An 18,800-nucleotide genomic window follows, 5' to 3' on the forward strand; every position below is an offset into this window, starting at 1 on the left:
TGCCCTAGCTTATCCACCCAAGGAGAACGTATAGCTTCCCCATCGCAACATCCAGATGTCTTTTTTTTATGATTGCATGATTTTTTTTTTCCACCCCCACTACTCTACATGAAAATCTGTCCCATTTGATGCTTGGCTGCCTCCTCAGATCAGTTGCCTCTTTCTCCCTAGTTTTATATTGTATATGAATTTGATGAATTTGCATTGAGCTTCTGAATCTAAGGCATTGATTTAATTTAGAAACAATGAAAGTTCTAACACACGACTCATGGAATTTCCACTCAGTACTTCCCTCACACGAGCAACCCATGGAGGTGGGGCTCCGTTAATCAACTTACATTATAAGTGGCATATTGCTAATGTCTTCCCTCGTGAATACTTGAAGGAATTACTATTTTAGTATCTTAACTACTGATGTTCATTCTCTCTTTTTTGTGCACCCTTTAGAGCTCTCATCTCTGACTGATAGGTAGGCTACCAATTACTCTCATGTGGCACTAATTGTACAGTGATATGCATCAGTCTCTCTCTGTTCTTGTTAGTTTCAGGCTCTCAGGTATAGTTCTGTGGATTTAAGATAGAGACCCTCCAATGCTTGAGGTTTACACTGAGATTATTACTCTCCAATAATGCACAATGTTGTATTTGTTTTAAGGCAGTGATTTGAGCGTTCAACAACATAGCACTCCCTTAGTATTGAGCTAGAATGCCGACCCAGTTTAGGTGCTCAAGCCTTAAGAGTAGGGCTTGCAACCACAACCTTCTGACTCTGAGGCAAGAGTGCTACTAATTGATTCCTCTGCCACACACTTGTGCAGCAAAAACTGGGATTAGAGACAAGACTTCCTGGTCTGCATGACTCGGTTGCTCAGTGGGTGAGTCGCTGATCCATCTTTGGAGCTTTTATGCATATTTTGATATAGTGAGACAGCATTTGGATTTCAGGAACCCGAGGGTAATATTTAGCTGGTGAGTACTGGCAGGCATTTGAATCAGCATTAACATGAGACCTATCCCTGATATGGGACTCATTGATGCTGTTGCTAACTTTAACTCGGTACTTTGGGTCGTTTATAGTGGCAAACAGAGGTCAGATTCCAGGATTAATGTATTCTCCTTTTGGCACAACAGACAAGGTATCAGTCACTTTGGCTGTCCAGTTGAAAGAAAGAGCAGCCCTGGAGTGACTTAGATATGGGTTTCATTCATTGTTGCTTGGTAGCCACAGTTTGTGATGATTTCTGCTTTGGCAACATCTTCTGTACATTTCCTGTAAACACGTAGTCCCGTAGGCAGCTCCAGAACAGCCATTCAGTAGAAATATTCTCCTGGGGGAGGAAACCTTCAAATCAGAGTATACAACATGTAAGAGGTTTATATTCTCACAGTGTGTATCCTCTCAGCAGTGCACACGTTAGTACTTCTAAATTATACACACATTAACTTTTCTGAAAGTTGTCCAAAATTCCCAGTTCCCTAAGGAATCGTTCCAAAAGGCTTTATAAATGTCTCTCTCCTCCCAGTATTAAAGGTCATTGAAACAAATGTTTGCTTTGGCAGAGTTCAACTGATCTTGTCAGCATTTTACTGCACTAAAACACAAGGGAAAAAGTAACCAAATATAATCAAAGTAAGTAAAAGTGTCTGAAATGGGCAACTGATGAGAAATGTTTTTAAATTAAGACCTACTTCACTTTAGGTTTTGTGATGCAGTGGTAGCACCTCTACCTCTGGGCCAGAAGCTCTGGGTTCAAGTCCCATGTCAGGACTTGTTGGTCACAGAAGGAGTATTCATGACACGGTTCAATGGGCTGATGATCAGCCTGGGAATTCTTCCACCACTTGCTCACTATTCCCCAAAAGGGAAAAGTGTGTGTGTGTGTGTGTGTGTGTGTGTACCATGCTTGCACAGCTAAATGAAGCTTGAGAGGGAAAAATATCTTTACATAGCAGGATGGGTATGTCGACTTAAGACTATTTGAATGATAAACATCAATGCTGACTGGTTGGGCCAAATCACTAATTTCCGTGTTGCAATCTTTACCAGTATATAATTTGGCTCAATAAAATCAATCCATCCAGAAAGATTCTAAAGGCCACCCCATTTCAGCTTCATTTATTTCTTAAATGCTTCTGTTATTTTCCCCTCCACCATGTTGATTACTCTGAATGAAGAAGAATTTCTTAGTAACAGCTTGAACCTGTGTTCGTTTGTCCTTCCCTTGCAATTTCGTATGAAGTAAAAAAACAGGTTTATATTTTCCTTTCCTTTAACTATCTTGCATCTCTAAAAAGTTTCCTTTCCCAACTGTAAATTCCACATTTTTCTAGCTGTTGCACATGTGCACTCACTTGTTTCAAATTTAAAAGTGTGCCAGTTAGTTTTAGGTTGCAGTTGAAAGCAAATTTCCTTGATCAGACAGCCATTAAATTCTGATCTGTTGTCTAACTACATTTAGATTTAAAGGGAGAGAACTTAAAATTAGATTCGTGCATTGTGAATTTCTTGGTCTAATAGTCTTGCCATTTAAAAGTCATGTGTTTTATGCCTTGCTGTTATGACACAGCAGATGGTAAATGCTGAGCTGTTCAAGTCCCAGAGCGAAACTTGAAACAACTGTCACAACAAATTTTCAATTTGTATGTTTCTAGATGGGGGCTTTGAATTCAGTAATAAGACTATCGAGTCTTAAGAGGTTTTTGTAAAACTAAGTTAAACATTTATTAATAAAAGAAAAGATTGTAAGCACATATGTATGTCTATAAATTATTACGATAATAACTCCTAAGTCCCCTAATTAATTTAACTCTCAGTTACACCTCCGTTAAGGCAACAATAAAACACAGATTTTAAAAGACCCAGGCAAAATAACACGATACCCTGAACAGTCGAATTCAAATTGAGTTCTCTTAACTTCAGTCTCTGGAGGCAGCAGTTTGGTACACAGGCTGAAGGCATTTCACACTTGTTGAATCTTAGACTGCCTACCCTTACACACAGCCTTTTCTCCTTTATACATATTTTCCTCTTTGAATGCAAATTCCCATTGTTTCACTGTCTTTTGAACTTTACCTCTCTACTAAGAAAAAATCTATCATAGTAGAAAGGTGGAATTGGTACTAAGAAAAAATATATCATAGTACCAATTCCACCAGTAATCACAGAATCACAGTGCAGAAGAGGCCCTTCGGCCCATCGAGTCTGCACTGACACATGAGAAACACCTGACCTACCTACCTAATCCCATTTACCAGCACTTGGCTCATAGCCTTGAATGTTATGACTTGCCAAGTGCTCATCCAGGTACTTTTTAAAGGATGTGAGGCAATCCGCCTCCACCACCCTCCCAGGCAGTGCATTCCAGACTGTCACCACCCTCTGGGTAAAAAAGTTTTTCCTCACATCCCCCTAAACCTCCTGCCCCTCACCTTGAACTTATGACCCCTCGTGACTGACCCTTCAACTAAGGGGAACAGCTGCTCCCTATCCACCCTGTCCATGCCTCCCATAATCTTGTACACCTCGATCAGGTCGCCCTGCTCCAACGAAAACAACCCAAGTCTATCCAACCTCTCTTCATAACTTAAATGTTTCATCCCAGGCAACATCCTGGTGAATCTCCTCTGCACCCCCTCCAGTACAATCACATCCTTCCTATAATGTGGCGACCAGAACTGCACACAGTACTCCAATTGTGGCCTCACCAAGGTTCTATACAACTCACACATGACCTCCCTACTTTTGTAATCTATGCCTCGAATGATAAAGGCAAGTGTCCCATATGCCCTTTTCACCACCCCACTAACATGCCCCTCTGCCTTCAGAGATCTGTGGACACACACACCAAGGTCCCTTTGTTCCTCAGAACTTCCTAGTGCCATGCCTTTCATTGAATACTTCCTTGTCAAATTATTCCTTCAAAAGTGTAACCCACTTTTCAGGGTTAAATTCCATCTGCTACTTATCTGCCCATTTGATCACCCCATCTATATCTTCCTGTAGCCCAAGACACTCAATCTCACTGTTAACCACCTGGCTAATCTTTGTGTCATCCGCAAACTTACTAATCCTACCCCCCACATAGTGATCTATGTCGTTTATATAAATGAAAAATGATAGGGGACCGAACACAGATCCCTGTGGTACGCCACTGGACACTGGCTTCCAGTCACTAAAGCATCCTTCTGTCATCACCCTTTGCCTCCTACAACTAAGCCAATTTTGAATCCGCCTTATCAAATTACCCTGTATCCCATGTGCTTTTGCCTTCTTTATAAGTCTCCCATGTGGGACCTTGTCAAAGGCTTTGCTGAAATCCATATAAACTACATCAACTGCACTACCCTCATCTACACACCTGGTCACCTCCTCAAAAAATTCAAATTTGTTAGGTATGACCTCTCTCTGACAAAGCCATGCTGACTATCCCTGATCAAACCTTGCCTCTCCAAGTGGAGATAGATACTCTCCTTCAGAAATTTCTCCAATAGTTTCCCTACCACTGATGTGAGACTCACTGGCCTATAGTTCCCTGGCTTATCTCTGCAACCCTTCTTAAATAGCAGAACCACATTAGCTGTTCTCCAGTCCTCTGGCACCTCCCCTGTGGCCAGAGAGGAATTAAAAAATTTGGGTCAGAGCCCCTGCGATCTCCTCCCTTGGTTCCCTCAGCAGTCTGGGACACAAGCCTTTGGGAAAAATAAACAAAAACGCTATTTCTTACTTCTGCTGGCTAGGTAGACACTACATCTCCTCCTTTGAATTCAAGCCACTATAGTTTGTTTAAAAATGCAAATTTTCCCATTACACTTCACATTCTAAAACTTCCCCATGTTTACCTAATTAAAATTTCAAAGCTAACTCCTCTTGCATCAGAGCACCCAGACTAGCTGCCTCTAATTCAATTAAGTCTCTCTCTCACACTTTCTCTCACACACACACATATTCCACTATGACTCTATTTTACAATAAACGCCAATAACATTATGAAAATTATTATATCTTCCTGACACTTGCTGAGTACAAAACCATGGGAGGTCAACTAATCAATGAGGATTATTTTATTTTTTTTTGTCACTCACTTTCACCTAAAGGTGACATCTGCTGTTGAAGTATGTTTCCATAGGAGTCTGGCATCCTCTGTACTTTGCCTAAGAGGCTGTTCAAGTATGAGCCTTGATGATTGTTTTCACGTTATTTTACTAGGGTAACATCACACGTGCTCTAATAATTATTTGAGTATTGATGACAAAGAAGTGTCACTGACTTTTCCCTCTTTGAAGTCAATTGTAGTATTCCTGCTGCTGCTGTGGTGAAATCAGCAACTCTAAATCTGTGACCTCTACCACCTAGAAGGACAAGGGTGACAGGTGCATTGGAACATTACCAACTACAAGTTCCCCTCCAAGCCACACACCATCCTGACTTGCAATTAAAACACCATTCCTTCACTGTCACTGGATCAAAATCCTGGACTCCCTTCCGAACAAGCCTGTGAATGTACCTACACCACATGGACTGCAGTGGTTCAAGAAGGCAGCTCACCACCACCTTCTCAATAGCAATCCGGGATGGGCAACAAATGCTGGCCTTGCCAGTCATGCCCACATCCCATGAATAAATAAAAGAAATCTTGATATATTGTGGAACAATTAAGATGTGCGATACAAAGAGCATTTATTTATGAACCAGAGCACTAAATTTTAATTTCACACCCCAGCTATCGTGTGGCTATTGGAGGTTGTTTTGTACTCTGTTCAAACATGTTTCACTTAGGACCATTGTATTCAATCAATGGAAGAGTCTCAGCCATCCTATTGGGCTGAACTGAACTTGAACAAAAATGTGAAAAGTTATTATCTCTTCCGGTCCTCTATGTTCTGACCATGCTCTTGATCGCTTTATTTTCAGTATTTTATTGCAACGCATATATTTTTTACAATATGTTGGATGCAACATGCCGCCTGGATCATTAACATGCAGTTAGTTGTCCCCTAGATGTCTGTATTGGCAGTATATTCCCCATCAAGCATACTCAACACCTCAGTTGTCCTTGTGTTTTGTTCTTTGTGTCTAACTCGTGAATGAGCATCTTTTCTGGCAGTTTGTTAGAAATATTATGACCACTTCTGCTTCAAGTGTTTGCCATTTATCACAGAACATCAAAGAACAAAAATGTACTGTTTTTTTTTGTGCCCAAAAGCAAATGCAAGAAACTTGTTGCAACAAAACAGATGGTCTGAAAACCACAGTGTACAGTTATTTTTGAACCATTCAATTTGCTTTCAAGGGAAAACTTTTTTGTTCTTAAGAACAAGTCTGGATGTCCACAAAACACTGCCTCGTGAAGAATAATTTCCAGATTTCAGTCCAAAATTTACCTTTTACCAATTCGGTGTGATGGTGAAGACTTTTGTGTCAATGGTATACAATAGTCCTAAACGAAAGCTGCTTGAATTGCCTCAGAGCCACAGAGCACATGATAGCTGGCGGTGTAAAATTAAAATGTGAAATGTCCAATTGAAATACTTGAGGGGAGCAATGCTCTGATTACTTTGTTTAGATTGAACTCTGTAGGCAGATGTCTATTATCATCATTGTGTGCCTTAGAAATGGTAGTTGTGGATCTGGATGCTGGAGGCTAGGCTGTTGGTAAACTTTACCTTTAATTAAACATTAGGCCAACTAGGAAGACTTATAAAGAAGGCAAAAGCACATGGGATACAGGATAATTTGATAAGGCGGATTCAAAATTGGCTTAGTTGTAAGAGGCAGAGGGTGATGACAGAAGGATGCTTTAGTGACTGGAAGCCAGTGTCCAGTGGTGTACCACAGGGATCTGTGCTCGGTCCCCTATTATTTGTCATTTATGTAAACGACATAGATGACTATGTGGGGGGTAGGATTAGTAAGTTTGCGGATGACACAAAGATTAGCCAGGTGGTTAACAGTGAGGTTGAGTGTCTTGGGCTACAGGAAGATATAGATGGGGTGATCAAATGGGCAGATAAGTAGCAGATGGAATTTAACCCTGAAAAGTGTGAGGTGATACACTTTTGAAGGAGTAATTTGACAAGAAAATATTCAATGAAAGGCATGGCACTAGGAAGTTCTGAGGAACAAAGGGACCTTGGCATGTGTGTCCACAGATCTCTGAAGGCGGAGGGGCATGTTAGTGGGGTGGTGAAAAAGGCATATGGGACACTTGCCTTTATCATTCGAGGCATAGATTACAAAAGTAGGGAGGTCATGTGTGAGTTGTATAGAACCTTGGTGAGGCCACAACTGGAGTACAGTGTGCAGCTCTGGTCGCCACATTATAGGAAGGATGTGATTGCACTGGAGGGGGTGCAGAGGAGATTCACCAGGATGTTGCCTGGGATGAAACATTTAAGTTATGGTTGGATAGACTTGGGTTGTTTTCGTTGGAGCAGAGAAGACGAGGGGGCGACCTGATCGAGGTGTACAAGATTATGAGGGGCATGGACAGGGTGGATAAGGAGCAGCTGTTCCCCTTAGTTGAAGGGTCAGTCACGAGGGGGCATAAGTTCAAGGTGAGGGGCAGGAGGTTTAGGGGGATGTGAGGAAAAACTTTTTTACCCAGAGGGTGGTGACAGTCTGGAATGCACTGCCTGGGAGGGTGGTGGAGGTGGGTTGCCTCACATCCTTTAAAAAGTACCTGGATGAGCACTTGGCACGTCATAACATTCAAGGCTATGAGCCAAGTGCTGGTAAATGAGATTAGGTAGGTAGGTCAGGTGTTTCTCGTGTCGGTGCAGACTCGATGGGCCGAAGGGCCTCTTCTGCACTGTTATTCTGTGTAACTAAGAATCAGCATGAGGCTCTATGTAGAGCTATCTCTCTCCATACTCTCTCATGTCACCTTGTATTACTGATGATGTAGACTATGTATTTACATATTTAACACTAACCCTTTATACTCTGACTTCAACGAATACTATTTACATTATTCTATATTTCCTATTGAAGTCTCTACATCGTCTCTGGCTCACAAAAGTAGGAGGTTTCTCCAATTTTCCTGACTTTGTTCTCATCTCTGAGGTCGTACAGAAGTTCTCTTTGTTCTCTCTGGAACTCTGTAGAGTAGCATGTGAATCCTTAGAGACTATTGGTTCTCTGTTCAGGTTGACTTCCTGATCATATGGATAGTTAGTCCGTTCCATTTATCATCGTCTTTTCGTAGATATGAGTGTCCTTCTATGTCTTCTCACTGTCTCATTCTCAGTCTTGACAAGACAAGATCTCCGGACTTTGTGCCTTTTCCAGTAGTAGGCCTTCTGACTGATTCACCTGGTTAGAGTTCTGGTAAATCATGCACTCTTATGACGTTGAGTGTAGTTTCTAGTCTGATTTGCACGATACTCATCCTTCTTCTCCCTTACTCTCTCCATATCAGTTGTTTTTCAGACATGGCAAGAGTGTATGTAGAAGAACAGGAAATTAAATCTGTAGCCTTTCATCAGAGGTTCTGATGGAGCCAAACTACCCTGAAGTGGCATGGAACAGTAGCTCAGCTGTACTAAGTTAATATCATCATTTTTTAACGAAGCTTTTGCTGTTCTTACACCTCTCTCAGCCTCTAATTGCTTGTAAGTATCTGGGTGAACTCGTTGTGTGGACAAATCCATAATCTTCTGTAAATTTTTTGAACCCTTCATTCTCAAACTCTGGGCTATTATCTGAAATGACAAGATCTGGAATGCAATGTGTGGCAAAATTTCTTTTAGTGAATTAATGACTGGTCCTGAGGTTGTTCCATGAAGACATTTAACCTCAATCCATCTGGAGTAACAGTCAACAACTAAGAGGAATGTCTTCCCCTTGAGCTTGCAAAGGTCCATTCCAAAATGTTCCCATGATCTGGATGGAAATGAGAATACCATCAGTGGTTCTTTTCGTTCTTGGTGATGGATTACACAGGTGATGCAGCTCAAAATCATGTCCTCTAATAATTTTGTGATTTCTGGCCACTAGACTGAATTTCACACCCTAGCAAGACAATTTGTAATTCCTAGGTGTTCCTGCTGTATTCTTTGAAAGATCTCAAGCCTGAGAACTCTTGGTATGACCAACCTCTCATCGTGAATTAATGTGTCTTCCACAATACTGAGATGTCTGCGTTGCTCAAAGTATTGTTTCAGGATGAGATTGTTTGGAACATATTCTGGCCATCCATTTTTGCAATATTCTCTAATTTTAGCACATTCTTTATCATCTTGTGCTTCTCATATTTCATTCAGCCTCTGTATAGTTGCTGGTAGGAATTTTGTGGCTTTATGACTCTGCAACCTCAACAAGGTTTATGTCCTGTTCGGGCTACCCAACAGGAATGCGTGACATTGCATCCGCTGCTGTTTGCCTTGTTCATATTTTTCCAGTTCACCTGTTGTTCCAGGGAAATCTTCTGTCTGGTTTCCCCCAAGTTTTCCAGTTCATCCCCTTTAAAGATAAATTGTGGATCTGTGCAAGCTTTTCCACTTAACAGTGAACGTTCTTCATTGTGGATCACCTACAAAGTTTCTGTGATTTCTCTTCCTTTGTACTGGTGCTAAGCAATCAGCTGTCCATTGAGTTTCAGCTGGATGCCTCCTGGACCATGGAGCCTTATGGTCAATAGCTGAGGTAGTCTGGTTTTAACAACTGTTTTGAGTCTGAAAGAATTGAAACTCCTGCTCCAGTGTCTGATTTGAAGTTTCTTTTATGTCAACTGACCATAATACCTGCATTCCAATAGTTCCCATTTGATCTTGCAATTTCTCCCAAGAATGGTACTTCTGGTTCCTTTTCTTCAACTTCTTGGATGTCTTCAACTTTTTGAACAGTACATGATCTTAGTTGTTTCTCCTTTAATTGCTTTGTTAAAGAGCTTTTTGCTGTGGCAAACTGATTTGAAATGGCCTCTCTTCTTGCAGGAATGGCACTTTGCATTTTTGGCAGGGCATTTTTTGCGCCATTGCAACCTTTTCCCGACCACAACGTGAACACTGAGTAATGGTGGCTACCATACCCTCTTCACTTTTTTTTCTCTGATTTGGGATTAGGTGCGCTGCAACTTCTATGTGTTACAAATTGGACTGTATCCGATGGTTTTTCTCCACGAGATTTCTTTACTGTCTCAAATAAAAATTTTGTTTTCCTTTCTCCCTTCTGCTAGCCTTGTTAACTACACAGCTTTTGATAGGGCCAAATGTTTCTTTGGCTGCAGAAAAACTGATAATGTCTCTTCTAAGTTTCCCACAACAAATCAATCCCGAATTAATTTGTCTTTCAGGACTTCATATTCGCAATTCTCAGCTAATCGATTTAAATCATTAATTAATAAAGGCATCTATTCTTTTTCCAGATCTTTGGGTGCACCTATTGAATTTTGCACTCTTTATAATGCTGTTCTTTTGAAGAATAAAATGAGTATCAAAGGCTTTGATAAACTTCTTCACATGTCGCCGTGTCTTTGTTTATGCCCTGTCTGAACATTACATCATCTGCTCATCTGCCTGTGGCATAGAGTAAGGTACTGACCTCTCCTTGCTAGTCCTCTCTGTTAAAGCCAATGCTGTCCTGCACCTGGTAAACCTGCAACAACAATTCTGCCACCTCTCAGCTTAAAAAAATATATACTTCTCTGTGTAACAGCTTATTCTACTGTATCATTACCATTAATAGACTGTGAATAGAAGCAGATCCCTGTACTTACTTTGCCAGATGCACTGAATGCATGTAGCCAAAACATGCAGCATATCAAGTGACATGACCTTTTTTCAACATGATGTACAGCACTTGCAACAAAATATGTGGAGAAAAGAATCTAATTATTTAAATGCTCTTCCATGTGTTCAAAGCACTCTGGTGAAGGTAGGATTTTTTTCATGTCTCCTTTTTTACAGTTGCCTTCTCTGAAGTTTGGTTTAAAATTTTTCCATGCTGTCCTTGTCCTACAGTCCTTTCACTTGCTGCTTCTTCCAGTCACTGGCTCTTCACTTGTTGCTCCTTTCTTCATGTTTTCCACGACCATTATCTGTTATCATCGTTGTGGGTCTTAGATGTAGTAGTCATGGATCTGGATTTACATATAATGTCGGAGGCTAGGCTGCTGGTAAACTTTACCTTTTATTGAACAATAGGCTAACTATGTACAATACAAGCTCAGCACGAGGCTCTACTATCTTTCTCCATTGTCTTGTCACGTGACTGTATAATGTAGACTATATATTTACATATTTAACATTAACCCTTTTATACTACAGAATGATCTTGCAATACTGTGTTTGGAAATGTTTGCACTAGTTAAATTATATTGATTTTCCATTTCAATTGGCTGCCTTACTCTACCTTCTATTTCCTATGTTCTTTGTGCAACACCATCCATCTGCATGGACAGGTCAGCTTGCTGTACTGCTCTTAAGTAGTATCTGTTGACTTCACGGTTTAGATGTATTTAAAGAGCATTTAGATAATAGATTCATTTCACCATATATTTGTTTGTAAGTGTTGTACATCATGTTGAAAAGGTGCCATGTGACTTGATATATTGTTTGTTTTGGCTACGTGTATTCAGTGCATCTGACAAAGTAGGTACAGGTAAGTGAGTACTGTTCACAGTCTATTAATGGTAGCGATACAGTAAAACAAGCTATTGCACACAAGTATATATATTTTTAATTGAGCTACCACCCTACTTAAATAAAAAACAACTCGATGATTAGTATAACCTGCTGTGATTATGAAGTAATAAGGTGAACTAGGAAATGTGTATCCCAATGTTCCAGTTAGGAGTGACTGTGCCCAATTAAGTACACAAGAAAGCTCAAAACTGCTTGAATATATTTTGAATTTTTTCTGCCAAAATTTCATGGTGACATGTCTAGGAGGGACCATCAGTGAGTGCTTCCACAAAGCCATTTCTGAGATATCAGAAGTTCCTGGTTCCAGCATAAAGCGGTTGCCCTGAACTTCAATGCTGTTGTGACCCATTCACTGCTATAGGAATCAGAAGACCTGGTGCTCTTAGTTCAGCACACCACCACAGTCCATCTTTAATACCCAGTGTCACATATATGTGCAATGAACTCTCTTAAGTGCAGCCTAATTTTGTTCTCAGAAGGATGGCTCCACATCTTTCTTCAATTGTCTTACCTAAATATGACTGCATTTTCAAAGTTCTTCATTGGCTGCAGAGTGCTTTTAGGATGTCCTGAGCTAGTAAAAGATGCTACATAAATGCAAGATTTTCTTTTGCTCCCACTTTCTTTATGATTTCCACACCTCCTTTTCCAATGCAACTTACAGAAAAGGAAATTTCCAAGGTTGTTTACTGTTCCACTGTGAGCCCAGATGAATCAAATTGCACAGAGAATTATCTCTGGTGCAATTAATTATTTTATGCTTTTTTTATTTGTTCATGGGAAATGGGTGTCACTGGCTCGGTCAGCATTTATTGCCCATTCCTAATTGCCCTTGAAAAGTTGCCTCCTTGAACTGCTGCAGCCCATGTGGTGTTAGGGAGGGAGTTCCAGGATTTTGACCCAGCAACAGTGGAGGAATGGCGATATATTTCCAAGCCACGATGGTGAGTGGCTTGGAGGGGAACTTCCAAGTGGTGGTGTTCCCATGTGTCTGCTGCCCTTGCCTTTCTATATGATGGTGGTTGTGGGTTTGGAATGTGCTATCTAAGGAGGCTTGGTAAGTTCCTGCAGTGCATCTTGTAGATTGTACACACTGCTGCCACTGTGCATCGGTGGTGGAGGGAGTGAATGTTTGTGGATGTGGTGCCAATCAAGTGGGCTGCTTTGTCCTGGATGGTGTCAAACTTCTTGCCCCAGATGTCTGGAGGCTGGAGTTGAGTGGGGATTGCATTGTGTACACTCGTTGCTTGTTTGGGACTTGGATTTAAATGTAGCCCATTAGGATGAAGGTCTTCCCTTTTCGTTGAAGGTATTTTACATCAAGTAATGGTGAGCAATATCCAATGGACCCAAGTCCATTGCACAGAATTGTCCTTGGATTATTTTACCAGGGATAGTTATTTTTATTACGGTAGTTTGTGTAAATTTCTAGCAAGATGTTTACATACAGATTTAAATTAGGCAGGTTATTGCACATTGCCCCAGGGATTGTAGGTTGCAAGCTCAGCAATTATTTGTCTCACCATATGAATATTTATTGGTCTAATTCGGGAATGAAAAGCAAAGTGCTATCTATAGATGCTGGTAATTTTAAAAGTTGGCAGAATAAGCAGATTATGCAGTATTTATGGAGAAAATGATACAGAAATCAGCTGTGGGCTAGAGTTAGATGTTATTAGGACTAAAGGATGTGGGAGGGGATATAAGGTGGCAGGAAGTTGAAGAGGTAATATGGAGTGAGGGCAGGGATTTTAAATTCAATGCATCAAGGGTACAGGAACCCAGTATATTTCAGGAAACCTGGGAGTAATGGATGAGCAGGACAGGCAGCCAGGTTTTAAACAAGTGAAATTTATGAAAAGTATAAGATATCAAGGAAAACCTGGCCTGTTCCCACCAGGTGAGCTGGGTCAACATTAAGGCTTTAGTATACCTGCCAAGTAGTGTGTCCTCTTGAACGAATGCAGAGTGAAGCTATTGAACTAAAATTCAAGTGGAGGTTAATTTTATTTTTTAATAGACCTATTAGTACAGATGGAAACTAACATGTTTTGCAGGCTTTGGTAAATTGGCATTCTGATTGATCTTTGTGTTAATTTTTTGTGAAAGGAATAGATATACTGTGTTGAAGCATTTATATCTTTAAAAAATTTTTTGAAGGAGGCTGTTGTGGGTAAATACCAGCAGAACAACTGCGCACTGTTTATGGTAATAGGACTTCAAATGGAACTCTTAATCTTGCATAGTGTTACTTGTTGCAGTCTCCCTGCTTGATGGCATTAAGTTGGTAGTGTTGTAATTTTTTTTGTGACTGACCAGCTGCTACACATGTCAAGGCTGTCTGTGTGCTCATGTAACACTCCAGTGCAGAAATGTTGGAGCAAAATGACCTTGTGTCATTTAAAGAATTATGTTTTGAGAGTTTTGTTTTGCACTAACTATAAATTGTGACCTGTAGCCTCAGAGTTAATGTGTCATTTTTCTCTAAGCGATAATGATAAGCATACTGTGAGAGTTCTGTCATACAAGGATATGAATGCATAAATCTTCTGTGGTTTTTTTTTAAAGTTCAGCAGACAGATCAATGAGTGTGATGTTATTTTTGATGTAGTGCTATACAGGTTGTCTGCAAGTGATTAATTTCTCCCCGCCCCCTCAACTTGTCTGGCTTCAGATAGCAAAACAAGCTGACCCAAACTTTCCGAAGTCGCTTTGTGGTAAACAGGAGACATGCAAATTCATTTTGTCCTTTGTGTTGAGATGTCCCAGTAGTCTTAGCAGGAACTGATGAAAAATTCTAACTCCCTGCTCTTCACAAAGTGGAATCCATCACACCCACCCAAGAGGGTAAATGGGGCCTTTAGCATCTTATTTGAAAGAGTGCACCTTTTACAGTGTGGCAGCACTCCTTCAATCCTGCACAGAATGGGCAGTCTAGATTATCTGCTCAAATCTAGGGAGTAGGGCTACCACTGAGGCAAATTGGTGTTTATGCATTAGGGTTTCAACAGTGGTCAAGGGGGGCTAGGGTATAAGGAGTGTGATTTTTATGGGGGTGAAAGAAAACTATCTTAATAGTAGAACAGATGCGGTGAAGGAGGATCAAGTCCCACATCCGGTTTCTTCATCCCTAGAATTAGGCTGAGGAATTGAGGTCAGAGGCATATATTTGCTGTTGCGTTGCAAAAAGGTTGGCTTTGGTTTTGGTAACAAAAAGCTGAAGGAAATTTTGACTCCTATTGGTTTTGGTGATGAGATTACCGTAATCCAGTGAAATGCTGAAAATGTTTGAAACTGATGGCTCCAATTATTTTCCTTATAATCTAGATTTTAGTAGTTGACTAGCAGTTAGAGATAGTAGCAACAGCCTTGGGGTTGATGAGGGAAGCGAGAGAGATAAAGCAGGGTAATGTTTGCATGTACATCGAAGCTGACTGCACATTTCCATATGATGGCAGGTGGCTTATTTTAATTGTATTTTAACTTGTTTAATTGTATTCAGGTGATGGACATTAACTGGGGATATATTCAGGAGCAGAATGGTGCTTGATGCTTTGGAGGTGCTGCATGATATGTAATGTTTGTTGATATAAATGAAATCTTGTAAGTATATAAAGATTTGGCTCCAGTTTTATCCTTCACTGCCTGGTTGCCTGAGTTATAACAGCTTATAAATACTGTTATAACGAGGAGGGAAACAAGTGTGGAACCTTGTTGCACGTTGGAAGTGGGCAAGATGGGAGAAACTATTGGAGGGGATGCACTATCTTTGTTGACGCATATATCAGCAGAACAAATTAATTGAATGAAGAGAGAATGACATCATGGAGGTAGACTGCAAAGGAGGGAAGGATGGTGGTCAGTGTTGCACAATGCCAGATAGGGAGGAGGATGAGGAGTGATCCAACATCACAGTTGCATCAAATCACAGAAAATTAAGCCCATTTAATTTGCTGACACTGTGGCTGTTTCTGTGATTTTCAATCTAGGTCCCAATGAGGGCTAATACATTTCCTGTCCTTTCTCGAGGCAAGATATGATCCCAGAATCTTCACACACAGGAGAATTTGGGAAGTAGCTTGAAGGAGTTCTCCAAGTCCACCCATATTGGAAATGTTTTTTATAATCCAAAATGGACCATTTCCTAAATGTGGTGTGATTCCTGCAATTATGGAAACAGCTAAGCTACAGCGTGATTTATGATATTACTCTCTGTAGACTTGTGACAAGAGTGGAGTTTGTCAATGGTTGGTCACAGGGAAAATATTCAAAGTGAAAGACCAATCTGTTTTCCCAAAATCCATGTGGCCTCCAACCTCTTTACATCATTAAGAGGCTGGGTTGGCAAAGGTGCTGTGTTGCAAGAGCACTTGTGCGTTTATAGAATGATACAGCACAGAAAGAGGCCTTTTGGTCCACTGTACCTGTCTGCTAACTGATCTGTATTTGGTTTAGATGTTCTATGGATGAACTATACAGAAAAACTGACAATTGTCTTTAGCTGGTACAAAACAAGGCGTAAATGTTCAACAAGGTGTTGTGACCAAAAATTCAACCCCTGAAAGGGTGATGGAAGCAGACACAATCATAATTTTCAGAAGAGAATTGGATATGTACTTGCAAAGGAAAGATTTGCAGCGTGATCAGGAAAGAGCAGGGACATGGGACCTTTCAAAGAACTGGCACAGGTACAGTGGACCAAAAAGCCTCTTTCTGTGCTGTAACATTCTATAAATGCAAAAGTGCTCTTGCAACACAGCACTTTTGCCAACCCAGCCCCTTAATGATGTAAAGAGGTTGGAGACCACATGGATTTTGGGAAAACAGATTAGTCTTTCACCTTGAATATTTTCCCTGTGACCAACCATTGACAAGCTCCGCTCTTGTCACAAGCCCTTGCTCCCAATGAACAGGGGTTTGCTTTTACATTGCCAGTATCAGGGTAGCTGTAGCAAACCTCAGGGCTCAATATAATCCTTTGTCCTTGTTTTCAATGCAGAGCAACTATCACATGGCCATACAATCTCCTTGACTTCAGAAAGTTATTATAAACATCCGTCAGATTATGGTTTTGGATCTTATCTATGAAACAGAGTTAATAACCGTAAATAGGTAAGAACACAGTATCAAGAGCAGACTTACTGCAATAGCTGTTACTCCTTGACATACAGAATATGACAAACAATTGCACCTCCACTAAAACTCACCTGTAAAAACGACAATTTAAAAAAAAACTATGCTTACTGACATTCCACATGGGCAGCTCCTTGCTTGTTTTTTTTTCTTTCTCTCTCCCCCTCCTGTTCAGGATCCATTTTCTAGCTCCACTGAAGTTGGTGAAAAAAGAAATTCAAATATCTCTCTCTCCTGATTGCATCAGACTTGGACATTACAGGATAGCATTGGTACAGGATAGCATTGGTAATGACAATGTTTCACAGAAACATTCTTCAAGATGGTACTTAGAATATTGCCCCATATAAATCTACAGCTAAATAGCCCACTGAAAATGTATGCAAACACACTTAATCACAAAGCTAGGACGGACCACTGTCCCATGTTAGAATAAACCAAGTCACATTATTGAGACAGACTTTTTGAAATCAATGAACAAAACAAAAAGGCTGACAATTAGAAGTAATTATTACATTGTCTGGTTTCTGGACTGTTGTTTATCAGACAGATGAAGTGGTTTCCTGTAAGTGAACCTGAAGTTAGAGGAGGGTGCATCAGAGTCAGTATTTGTGGAACAATGAGCTCGCGATGCCATTTAAGGGTGGAGAAAGTCCTAGAGCTCAAGTGGACCAAAATCTTGGGAAGGTTTATCAACGAGGAATCCTGAAGTTGCCATAACAAAAAAAAGTGATATGCCATGGACAAAGCACTGTATTTTGTCACAAACTGTGCTGATTTTGCAATGGTCCCTGTCTGGGATTTAAGAGCATCATACTTTAGATAGTATTCTTAACTTCAGAGTGCTGCCAGTATATGTTCTTGTTTTGTCTAGATTGTCAGGAAAATAATTGGATCCATCAGTTATGGACATTTTCAGCATTTCACTGGATCGTGGTAATTTCATTACGATTGATATACCACTGCCAGTCTTGTAGTTACCGGAGCTAATCAGATCCGAGCCCTCCATTCCATATAAAAATCCATGTTTAGCTCACTTACACGTGCTAGAAGCTATATTCATAGGCAGCACCCTGTCATTTGCAAATGGAATATGTTCAGGCATTGTACCTTTTTCAACTAAATGAAAGCTTGTGGGATAACTGTTCCCTGGTTCTATGGCAACACCTCTACCAACCAGAGTTCATTTGTCAACCAATCAGCACGTTTTCTCATGCACTAATAAATTGTTGTTCCCTTTGAAATTTGTTATTCTTGCAATTCTGTCCTGATGAGTACAAGACGAAAAGTTTCACCATGTCTCTTTTTTCAGCAATACTCAAATAAGTAAATTATGACTATTAATAGAGATCTCTGGGTGAGTTTGACTTTGTGAAGTGGATAAAAATATATCTTGAAAAATAATTATTTTCTTTTATCATTATAAATTGTGGGCAAAATCAACATTCTAAGTTTTTAAAAAGAACCAGGAGTATTTGTCTTTTCATTTTTTTTTCCTTCTGGAACATTTTGTGACATTGTCATATAGTTAGCAACGAGTGAAGGAGAAACATTTCTGTAAAACGATATTGCATCCATTTTATGTTTCAAGCTTAAATTTTTCTTAGAGAAAGTTTTGGGTGCTTTTCTTTCAAAAGCATTAACTTATTTTGTTTGCTTTAAGATGATGGGAAGGCTGTATTGATCATTATCATGAATTTGCTTCATGCAGATTTGACCAGCATTTTAGGGGAAAGTTGGGTGAGGAAAATATTAAGAGTGCAATTTGGAGCAATCTGATTCGTTTTACCTGAGGGACCACAAGTGCAGAAAGTCAGCCCAAAAGTGCATCAGCCGCAGAATTTAGATCCATCCTTGCATATACAAAAACAATGTGCTCTCCTAAATAAAGGAACCATTCATTCCCCATCCTTTGCAACTGTTGTTTTCTTGTAATATATGAAATCTTTATGTTATAGGTTTGTATTTACATAATCTCCACACACAACGACAATTTTTTTCTGTATGTGTTTCTATTTTCCACT

At 40.1% G+C, this 18,800-nt stretch overlaps 1 protein-coding gene and 1 long non-coding RNA gene across 18 annotated transcripts in view; one reads left to right on the top strand and one right to left on the bottom strand.

Moving 5' to 3' along the window:
- kdm2bb (lysine (K)-specific demethylase 2Bb) overlaps window positions 1-18,800 on the top strand; it is a 252,681-nt gene that overhangs the window by 44,714 nt on the left and 189,167 nt on the right. Inside the window, exon 1 of one of the 17 annotated variants that reach the window (XM_078554200.1) lies at window positions 10,440-10,532. The exons of 15 other annotated variants lie outside the window; for them this stretch is intronic. Coding sequence is in view for 1 of the 2 variants with exons in the window: in XM_078554197.1 (XP_078410323.1) it covers window positions 10,849-10,873 (25 nt within the window). In the remaining variant the exon portion in view is untranslated. Of the gene's footprint in view, window positions 1-10,439; window positions 10,533-10,833; window positions 10,874-18,800 lie in introns of those variants that run through there. One more of the 17 variants, XM_078554197.1, reaches the window with a different exon arrangement.
- Window positions 1,091-16,981, bottom strand: LOC144687742 (uncharacterized). The gene is made up of 2 exons (XR_013578202.1): window positions 16,888-16,981; window positions 1,091-1,342 (listed from the first exon to the last, which is right to left on the bottom strand). It is a non-coding gene; the product is annotated as an uncharacterized LOC144687742 (long non-coding RNA).

This window comes from Cetorhinus maximus, chromosome 12, assembly GCF_964194155.1.
Source record: "Cetorhinus maximus chromosome 12, sCetMax3.hap1.1, whole genome shotgun sequence".
In the NCBI taxonomy this organism is placed as follows: Eukaryota; Metazoa; Chordata; class Chondrichthyes; order Lamniformes; family Cetorhinidae; genus Cetorhinus; species Cetorhinus maximus.